Source organism: Brassica oleracea, chromosome C9, assembly GCF_000695525.1.
Source record: "Brassica oleracea var. oleracea cultivar TO1000 chromosome C9, BOL, whole genome shotgun sequence".
Lineage (NCBI taxonomy): Eukaryota > Viridiplantae > Streptophyta > Magnoliopsida > Brassicales > Brassicaceae > Brassica > Brassica oleracea.
The window spans coordinates 8,368,370-8,379,993 of NC_027756.1; the positions used below are offsets into that span (position 1 = coordinate 8,368,370).

Genomic DNA, 11,624 nt, shown 5'->3' on the forward strand with positions numbered 1-11,624 from the left:
GAGGTCATGTGATATGTAGCTCCTGAGTCGAACAACCATATATCAGCGAACCTTCTTCTATTTTCGCTTGAAATTGCTGCTTCACAACATAGCGCGATTCCATTATCAGAAGTGTTTGCGACATTCCTTGAGGGTTGGAATTCTTCAACCTTCTTCAAGTGACCCTTCTTGCCACAGTGGTAGCATTTAAAAGTCTTCTTACTTCTTGACTTTGATCTACCATGTTTGTGACTCCCACTTGAGCCATGTTCCATTGATCTCCCTCTCATCACCGTCAATGCCTCTACCAGACAAAAATGTTTGCATGAAAAACAAAGGAAACCGAGAAGAAGTAAAACGCTAATATGTAGTTTATTGAAATGTATGTGGGAATATCCAAGCATGTCTGTTTTATACATTTCCATTGATCGGAAAAACGTTTGATTCTTCTCTCATAATAGTCAGTATGAGGAACCTTTCTCAGTTTTGTGACAAATGTACTTATGTCTTCTATCATTTCCTTCATAACTGTACACTATAACCAATGTATATATATTACACACATACATATTAAGGAACTCCGTAGATGAATATTATCCAAGGTTACAAAAAAGATATCTTACTTGTTTGGAATTATCAATTCATCATCATTTAGACATTTCCTCTTCCGAGAAGTTTTCTTACCAGCCGGCATAGTAATGGTCGAGAACTGACGGCTTGGTTCCCTATATTCCAAAGTATAAGAGAACATATTAAAATTTTCTGGATCGTTTATTTATAAAAAGTGTTCACCTTAAGAGATTTTCAGCCGCGAAGGTGTTTTGAGTGTAGCAACAACTGGCTTGTCTTTTGAAAATGTCAGGTTGGAGAGAAACCTTTCCTGGTAACATTATGTCCAACTTTATTCACTTCATAAGTGTCATATTGTTTTCTATGAGAAGATATTAATAGAACAAAAAAAACACTATTAACATAAGTGATTCATTCTCTATCTAATATATTCAGAGTTTTCATATATTCGTAAAATGACCTGAAATTTCGAAGTTAACTTGGAAACGTGGTGACTTGAGCGAGTTGTAGTGAAATTTGGAAACAATTTACCTCCGAGAAGAGGGATGAAGCTGCAGAGAAAACCAATCGGTTTTGGCGCGACGATCTCCGTCTTTTTGAGGAATTGAAAATCTCTCAAACTCTTCTTGATGGTGCTCGCAAGATAAGATAACGACATGGTGTGGAGGTTCTGAAGAAACGATTGCTCCATCCATTTTCTGAAATATAATTCTTAAAATCAAAAGACAACAACTAATTTTCTTATCGCAGACAACATAGACAATGAGATTAATGGTTGAATATTCCACTATTTAAATTTAAAAACTGGAGTTATAATGAAAAACCTTACGTGTTTTTTCACAGTACTTATAGCTTCTGGTGCTTGATTTTGCGATTTTGCGATTTTGCTTGCCATTGATACAATTGGTTTTCATTACTGGGTGTGAGGAACTGGAGTGCAGGAATGTACGCTGGTAACTTAATATATGTTGATGTTGGAGGAAGTGAAGAGTTCACATGGAACGTTACGGAATTGATGAGGAACTGAAGAATCAAAGAAGTGGAGAGCTTCAATTACACAGAAGTTGAATCGCATCTGGCGGTTCTGCGTTCCAACCTCCAGGTAAGGTGAAAAATGTAACTTTGACGGGCCTATTTTGGGCTGCGGATTAGATTTTTTTGTAACCTCATTTGCTGGAGCCCCAACCGGTCCGGTCAAATGGAAGAAATGTTATAGAATTCGGCTGACTTGTCAAGCTCGGATTTGTAGATTTTTCGTTCTGACGTGGACAGCTTAAACACTCACCATATTCCCCTTTTAGTATTGTAAGATATTTCTTAAAAGATTATATGTACGTATATATCAAAATTTATTTATTCCGTAAATATTCTATCACTATAGTTGATGCAGAATAATGATTCTAATGCTCTTCTTCGCAGAGCAGTTAGGTCGACTGCAACCGCACGGTAAAACGTGAAAATGGTGTCAGATCTGATGTTTCTTCTCTCCAACCGAACAACATATGCAACTGCAAAAAAAAAAAAAAACATATGCAACTGCATTTTGATGTAATTCTTTTTTTTGTTACAGTGTCCAATTATATTTGGTGTAACAATGTAGCAAAGGCAAAAGTTTTTTTTTTATTTATATCAAATTAAATTTTTTTATAATTACATGATTTCAATTTATTTTCCATTAAAATATTTTTTTTATAAATTTTACGAATTATTTTTAAGATTAAATGCATGAGAGGACTTCTAGAAAAAAAATTCTCATAAAAGACTTCACTAAACTAACAAAACTTCAGAGTTATAATTGTAAAAGTGCTTACATGTTTTTTTGTCATAAGAAGATAATTGTAATTTCAATATTCATTGGGTTTACTTTTGCATTTGATTGAATTTATGAGACATATAAAATCAAGTTTAGGTCATTTTTGACAAATCCAAAATAGTTTATATGTATTATTGGGAGTGTTTGATGACATGTTTAGAAAATATGACTTTCAATATCTCCATTATTTGGATTGGTTGGAAATTGATGTACTGTTTTTTATTTATTTTTCATTTTCAAAAATGAATTAAGTAAATAAAAGTAGATAACCTTTAATGAATCAAGTTTAAAACAACTAATCAGAAAGTGTTTATAAATAACATGTAAGAATAAATCACTAAAATGACTTTTTAATATCTAATAGGATGATAATGCTGTATATGTGAATATTATATTTTATATAAGAACTGAAACATATTATCTTTTTCCATAGCATTATTTAAATTTGTATTTTATATAATTTATGAATACATGATAATAAAAAGATTTTATGAAGCAGTGTATATGTTTTCTATAATTTATACAATTAGTTGATATAAATAATTATTTATAATATCATTCGGTATTTGGCAACTTACATTAATTGGTTTTAGAAGTTATTTTTAACCTAATTAAAATAAATTAAAATTAAAATCATATACCAATCAAATTAAGATAGGTAAAATGATTGCTTGCTACATAAAGTATTGACCATCACATGGCTAACCATGTAAATTAAACTAATGTATACTTAGCTACACGAAGTATATGTTATGCATGACAACATCCCTCAACTTAATGATGTTATCTAGTTAACATCACGAGTTTAATTTTATTCATCCAAAATTGAGTCAAAGACCGTTTAAATATCTCATTTCATCAATTAAAATATAACCAATCTAACCATAATTTAACTAAAATTACATTTTAATCCGCATTTTAAAAGCGTAAAATTATTTTTAACAAAATTTAATTTACAAAATCAATATGTTTTAATATTTTTTTATAACTAGTATTTTAGCATTTGAAAACTATATAATTATATTATTTATATTTATATTAAATTTAAAAGTTATAGAAGATATTATTTTATTTTTTTAGATATAAAACTTATTTGACGTCAATCTGACATTTTATTTGTTTAAAACTTATTTGATGTCAATTTAAACCAATTATTATCTTGTGTATATAGTTATTAATTATATACTTTTAAGAATAAAAGTAATCTAATAATACAAATCAAATATTAAAGTTTTACTAAGTTTAAATGAATGAATTTTTTTTAATGAAAATATAAATAAAATCATTCATTAATTTAATTAATTTTATATTAAACAAATAAAATGTTAGAGTCAATAAATAGACATCAAATAAGTTTTATAATAAAAACAATTATCAGATAAGTATATATCACATAATTAATCAAACGAATTACAGAACTATTATCAAAATTTAATAACAAAACAGATTAGAATAATTAAAAACAAAATTAAATAATCCTATATAACTTTCATATTTAATATATATAAAATAATATAATTATATAGTTATTAAATACACTAAAACAAAAAGGTTAAATCACTACTTATCAAAAAATATTAAAAAATATTAATTTTGTAAATTAAATTTTGTTAAAAATATTCTTATGCTTTTAAAACGCGGATTAAAACCCAATTTTAGTTAAATTACGGTTAGATTGATTATATTTTAATTGATGAACCGAAATGTTTAGACGGTCTTTGACATCTACATCATCTTTTGAATGAATGAAATTAAACTCGTGATGTTAACTACATAACATCATTTAGTTGAGGGATGTTGTCATGCATAACATATCATTCGTGTAGCTAGGTATACATTAGTTTAGTTTGCATGGTTAGCCATATGATGACTTATACTTCATGTAGTCAGCAATCATTTTTCCATTAAGATACATAGTTTCTTTGAAAGCTATCCTATGAACGACATATCAGCAAAATTGATTAAGTGACTTCTTATTTAATACTTCATCCGATCCGTTTCATATTAGATGATGTTTCATCTTAATGCACATATATTAAAAAAGCTAATTTTTAATCAAAAGTATCAATAAAATATAATTTAAAACTAATTTATCTAATTATAAATAAATATAATTAAATTACAATTAGTTACATAGTTTTTGATAAAGTTAAAGTTTTCTATATTTGTGCAAACATCATATATTATGAAACAACAAAATCTCTCTAAAACATCATTTACATTGAAACGGAGGGAGTATATTGTAGGATGTCATTTTATGATTTAAGTATTCACTACTGGTATTTTTTATTAACATACTAAACACGCGACACGTAAATAAACATAAGTTTAGTTTCTGAAGAATGAAGAACATGAAGAAAAGGAAAGAGATAGAGAGAAAATGAGAATGAGAGAGATAGAGATAGAGATTTCAAAATGTAAATAAGAGAATGAGAAAATAATTTCCTTGATTATTTCTTGTAGTCTAAGAGAAAGAGAGAATAATTTCCTTGATTATTTCTTGTAGTCTACAACTGAATATATATGGATGACTACATATAAAAATAAACTAAACAAATGAGAGTAATATGACAAGTCCCCAACAGTTTTTTTAATTCAAATTCAAATAGTTTCTAAATGGCGCCGTGGATGCATTGCCTTAGATGGGTTGGCTCCTCAACGGTCACCGTGGATGCGTAACCGTGAATGGGTTGGCTCTTCTTCTCAATAATAGTAAGGTTGTGATTTGAGACCGATGGTGGGGCGGTTTTGGAGTAGTAGGAGCTGTATCGTAAGAGTTACACCAATCACAGAAAATAAAAAAGTAAGCAGGGCGTTTCATATGCAATACCGCACCTGTCAAAAACATTTTTTGTTTGTTCTTCTTTTTCAAATACCACACTTGTTTTATCTCACCTCCCATTATGGTGCGGTTTTATTTGGTGTGGTACGTGCAGGTGCGTTTTTCTCTTTATTTATTATTTTACTATTATGTAGTTTTATGATTAGTTATTAAATATTGTTATTATCATACTAAAATATTGTATTTACTTTATATATATATATATATATATATGAATTTTATCTAAAATGTTAGTTTTTAAAAAAAAAAATTGGATTAAACTGGTGGAACAATGACTCATTCATGTATCTGGTTACAAGTTTTCTTAAAACATCTCTAATGGTTATCCTTATTTTTTTTTGAAACAATGTAAACTTAAAACAAGTTTGATTTTTTTCCAGTGGTTCTCTTTATTTTTTTTCAAATATATTTTTATTAATACTTATTATTAAATTCTAATAATGATTTTTATTTTAAAACATACAAATTTTACCCAATAATAACCTTTTTTAATTAAATCTTTATTATATACATTAATTTAGTTTTTAGTAGAATTTACAATGATAATATAAATTTATAATTGTAGTAGTGACAATATTAATAATTTTATTAAAGTATATTTATAATTATATTAATTTAACTATATTATATATTCATAAACCACTATTATTTTATTGATTCAATAATTATTCAATACTTCAAATATATATTGTCACCAATTAAATAATATTTTGCATGATTTTTTACTTAAAACAGCAGTTGCATTGTACCGTACTTTAATTCTGCGCAAACCGCAGTTGCGCTATACCACACTTTAATTTCGTACCACTTTTCTTATAAAATCCGCAGTCAGGACCCTAAGAATATGATTAAAGTTCTAACATTTTTTGTTAGACACACAAGATAGAGAGGAAGTGATAGAAACAGTTTTGACGGTAAACTTGCTGTACTAAATTAATGGCAAGCTAAGATTTTATATTGCATTAAAGTTTTAAAGTGCGGAAAAGGAAAATAAAAATAGAGAATAATGGAATGTTAAAGTCATGAAATCACACGAAAGAAAAGTGAAGTTTCCATCGAAAATTAAACATTTTATAATGTAAGTTCTTTTATGATGTTTACCCGTCACAAAAACTAGGATCTAGATGTATAAGTTATGATATGAGATGTTCTTTTGTGGTGTGGAGGAGGAATCGATAAATATGTTCTTTTTAAATGTTCTCCAACAACAGTGATGGACGCAGGTGATGAGTTACGGGGCCACCCTAGTCCTCATCTAATTTTGATTTCCTCCTGTAAGTACTACTAGTTTAAGAAATGCACTCTAGCCCTATAACTTGTACATAATAAAACAAAATGATGTGCCTTATCTAAATATAATCATGCATCGGCCCTGCCCAACAACGCAAATATGAGCGCTATCTATAATTCTCAAGCATCCAGGTAAATTTTACAAATACTTGTTACCAATTATGGATAATTTCAAAATATTCTCCTAGGTTAAGATCCGCGCCTTACGCAGAATCAACATTATATATATAAATTATTTTATGTATTAAATATTTTTACATATTATGAAATAATAAATATATATTAAATAATTAAAAGTCAGTAACTATTAAATATATAATTAAATTGGTGCGAACATATAAATCAATTTTATTAATCCAAAAAATATTTTTTTTTATTTGATAGGATATGTAATTAAATTTAAATGATACTAACATAGATAATATATTTTAGTATATTTTTAATATTAATGTCTATTAAATGATGATTTCTACTCATATAGTTTTTTGATCATTTGTATCTTTTATAGAAAAATAAATAAATTACTGATAACAAAATTTTCATTGTGGGATTAATAGTTTTATTAATAAATTAAGTTGTCAATGATCGTTTAAAACTTTTATCAAAAAAATTGTTCAAAGCAAATTTTGAAAATAAAATATTGTATTTTATATGGTTTATAGTTTAATTTAAAAGTTTGTAAAAATTCAAAATATAACATATACATAAAAATCTAATTTTTTATTATATGGTTATTGTGGTTGTTTAATTTATTTAATAGTTTAAAATAAAACAAATATGATAGAAGATACACTATTTTTTAATCAAATCTTTATTATTCAAAATTATTAATTGTCATATATACTTTAGCCACATTAGGCAATTCTGTAAATTTTATTTAAGGAAATAATAAAGTACATTAATGATGAATTTATTGTTAGTTTAATAAAAAAACTTATTATATAATAAGATGAACCAACATATTTCTCTAATGATTCTCAGAATCATTCTAGTGATGACATGTGGCTACAAAAAGAAGCTGTAATGGTTATCAAATAATATACCAGGGGTGGATTTTACCCATAGTTAATGTGGTATTTATGGACGGACAATTTGAAAGAAAATCATGGGAGACTGCACAACTAGCAACAACCAAAGAGTACAAGGATAAACCACCTTTATCCAAGTGGAGCATAGATGATGGTGTAGTGTAAAAGGTGCCTAGAAGGTTAGGAAACATATATATTTTCTTAGGAAATTGATGGTTGTGCTGTAAGGAGTGCACGAAGTCGCATTGGGAGCACAAAATTTAAAAGTCGCAATGAGAGCACAAAATTCTAATTACACTCAAGACATTTCTCTCAATCTTAGACATTTTAAAAATTGCTAAAGTCTAAAATACTCTTTCATCCAAAAAAAATGCTTGTTTCTTCTTCTTCTTTGTGTCATTGTTTTGTCAAATTGCAATTTCCAACACGCTAGAAGAGCCGGTCCATTATTACTAGAGACTCTACTTAAGGTTAAAAATTGAAGGTCATATAATTTTATTAGAATATTTTATTTTTTAAAAGCATTTAAGATACAACTAAATCATTTAAACTTAAATTTAGCAGAAAGTTATATTCTTTAAAATATTTTAAATGTTTAAACTTATACTTAGATCAATTAATAGATGAAAATATTATACTGAATCTTGGTTAAATGATTGATGGTTAATTAGTTCGGCTAAAAACTAAATCAAAATAATTTCATTTTTGTATTTAACTAAAAAATGAAATAAACTTAATTTAATATCGATAAAGTCGAAAACCAGAAAGAATTAAACTTTAAATAAATTTCCATTTGTAAATAAAATAATATTTTTCTTCTAACGTATTCTCTATACGCATTGGTGCACGAAACCAACTGATTCCAAAATTTGACAGTAAAAAATATGACACAAATTGATAAAATAATAAGATAATATTTTCTTAGAAGATTCCATATAAATATATAGTTCCATTAAAATTATTAATTACTAATATATATATAATTTATATAAATATAAATTATATATTTTTTTGTCTGTTTGTTTATATTCACAACAGTGTTTATTACTATTTTTATTAAGATTTCATAGTATTGTAATGCATGGTATTCAAAAATATATATCTGCAATACATTTAAATAAAAATATGAATGTTGCATTTATAAATTTTACTGAATATATAAACATTGAAACCAACTATCTTTTTTGTTTAACAAAAATAACTACTCTAAAATATATAAAAATGATTTTTTTGTAAATTAATAACTTTATAAATTAATAAAATAACATAGTCTCAACTTTGTTAATTTATAGAGTTTTTTTTGCAGTATGTTATTATTATTTACTACAAAAATATTTGAATGGAAATTTTGTAACTTTTGATAAAACCGGCCTAGCTAACTATATCAGATAACTATAGCTGAGGTGGCCCAAAGTTAAAACCCACGGAATCTTCTATACGCACCCATATACCGACACAATGGTCTATAAAGTCCTTGTCAGTAACAGTGCTTTTTGTCCCATATTTCCATATTTTATTCGTAGCCAGACCAAACTACAACAAATGGATTCGACGCGTGAACAACTCCTTGCAACGCAAGGTCCTTGGTCTTTCTTTATTGTTTTTCTGCTTCACTCGAGAAACCTAACTTTTGATCTTTTTTTGCCACTTTCTTTTATATCTAATTAATAAATGCCTCTTAATAATTAAGGAATTAAAAAATAAGAAGAAAAATTGCGTTTGAAAAGTACTTCCCGTTTTGCACCTATAAAATTGACCTCTTTGTCACGCCTTCTAACTCATCCATCACTCTAAAAACACTAAAACATGTTTCCTTCTTCCGACAACGCTTTCTCACTGTCGACGCTATTCTCAGTGTATGCATCCATAACCGGATTCATGATGCTCTTTAGAAAGATGCTCAACGACTTCATGCCGATGCAGCTCCGTTCATACTTGTTCAGATTACTCGACCAGTTATTCACTCCTAAGTCGAATAATCTGACGGTTATTATCGACGAGAAATTCGGATCGGAAAGCAATCATGTCTTCGAAGCCGCTGAGATTTACCTCAGGAAGAAAATCAGCCCCGATACGAAGCAATTATGCGTTGGGAAAACCACAAAGGAGAAGCATTTCACAATCTCTATCGTGAAAGGAGAGGAAATATTTGATTCCTTCGAGAACTCCAAAATGAAATGGAACTACGTTGAATCGGAGGAGAATAAATTTAATGAAGTGAAACGTCACTACAGGCTCACGTTCGAGAATAAGCTGAGAGAGAAAGTAATGGGCTCTTATCTGAGCCACGTTCTTGCGGAAGCAGAAGAGATCAAGAAGAATCTGAGAGCGGTGAAGCTCTATAGGCTATAGCAAAGATGCGCCCGGGAGAGGCTACTATGGTTCTCCTGGTGGAAGTTGGGGGTCTATAACTCTCGATCATCCGTCCACGTTCGACACATTGGCGATGGATCCAAGTGCAAAGAAGAAGATAATCGATGATTTGGAGAGGTTTCTTAAGAGGAAAGAGTTTTACAAGAGAGTTGGTAAAGCATGGAAACGTGGTTACTTGTTGTATGGGCCACCAGGTACTGGTAAATCTAGTTTGATAGCCGCAATGGCTAATTACCTAAAGTTCGATATCTTTGATCTTGAGCTCAGCAGTGTTCAAAACAATGGTGAGTTCAAGAGGATTTTGTTATCCACCACGAATCGTTCGATTTTGGTGATTGAGGATATCGACTGCAATGCTGAGGTCAGGGACAGGGAAGCAGAGAATCAAGAAAGAAACATGAGTAGAGGAACGGTAACTCTATCAGGGATTCTGAATTTCATCGATGGGTTATGGTCAAGCGCTGGGGACGAGAGAATCATCGTGTTCACGACTAACCACAAGGAACAGCTTGATCCTGCGTTGCTACGTCCTGGAAGAATGGATATGCATATCCATATGTCATATTGTACAAGTTTAGGATTTAGGACACTGGTTTCCAATTACCTTGGTTTGGATGGCCTAAACCATCCTCTATGCGAAGAAATCGAGAAGCTGGTCGATTCTACGGAAGTTACTCCTGCCGAGTTATCTGAAGAGCTGATGCAAGATGATGATATAGATTAATAGATGTAGTTCTTCGTGGAGTAATTAGCTTCATTGAGAAAAAGAAGGTCGAGAGAAACAATATAACCACTTGATCGCCACCCTTCATGGATCCCATATGCCCTCTTTGGACCCGTGACAATGGTCGGTCAAATCAACATTTTAAAGCATTTCCACATGCACTTTCATATTCCAGAAATCTAAATGTTACAAGCAAACCCAAGGGAAAAGTTTGTATTTGTAAACAATTAATTATGATTAATACAAATGATAATGACGAGAAATATAGATAGTTCTACGAATGACATGGAGAATAAGAAGAAGAGAAGCTGGTACGCGAATAAGAAAGGGCCAAAACTTATTATGCACATAATGATAGTACAATAGATATACTGTGTTGTTTTCTATTATTGGCAAATAAGCTCGTAATTTATTTTTATTTTTGAGAAAAATAAGCTCGTAATTTATTTATTTTTGAGGAAAATGAGCTCGTAATTCACATCAAACCAAAAACATAAAACTTGTCAGCTTCAAAATTCAGATGAGTGTTGTGTACTTTTGACATTAAACTAAACTAGCCTTTCATCTACGCGACCGCACGGATATTTGTTTTTCATAATTGTGGGAAAAAACGAACCAACTGAACTAAAACCGATCCAAACCAAACCAAAGTCTATTATCAAATAGTTTGGTTTAAAATTTTCCCAACCCAAACAAACCGAACCGAAACCTATCCAAACCGAGAAACCTATGTGTTTTGTTATTATTTGAATTAATCATTCTAGCAATATACAATATACTAAAATCCTAACACTAAAGTCACTATTAACTTTATTAACGATGTTGGATTTTTTAATTTTCTATTTACTTTAGTTAACTTTGGTTTGATTGTATTCCTACAAAACTTTTGTGATTTTTAAGATTTGTTTTTATATTTTATATTAGATTTAATTTACAAAGTTTATTTTTGAAAAGCATTATTAACGATGTTTTTCAATTTTCAATTAATTTTAGTTAACTTTGATT

General features: G+C 29.1%; 1 protein-coding gene and 1 pseudogene across 1 annotated transcript; one reads left to right on the forward strand and one right to left on the reverse strand.

The window, feature by feature from the left end:
* Positions 1-325: 325 nt before the first annotated feature.
* Positions 326-1,623, reverse strand: LOC106313994. Its single transcript, XM_013751945.1, has 4 exons — positions 1,379-1,623; positions 1,081-1,247; positions 772-859; positions 326-704 (listed from the first exon to the last, which is right to left on the reverse strand). The coding sequence occupies exons 2-4, from the start codon at positions 1,238-1,240 to the stop codon at positions 599-601; spliced, it is 354 nt and encodes a 117-aa protein (XP_013607399.1). The 5' UTR covers positions 1,241-1,247; positions 1,379-1,623; the 3' UTR covers positions 326-598.
* A 7,704-nt stretch (positions 1,624-9,327) lies between these two features.
* Positions 9,328-10,873, forward strand: LOC106313992 (annotated as a pseudogene).
* The last annotated feature ends 751 nt before the right edge of the window (positions 10,874-11,624 follow it).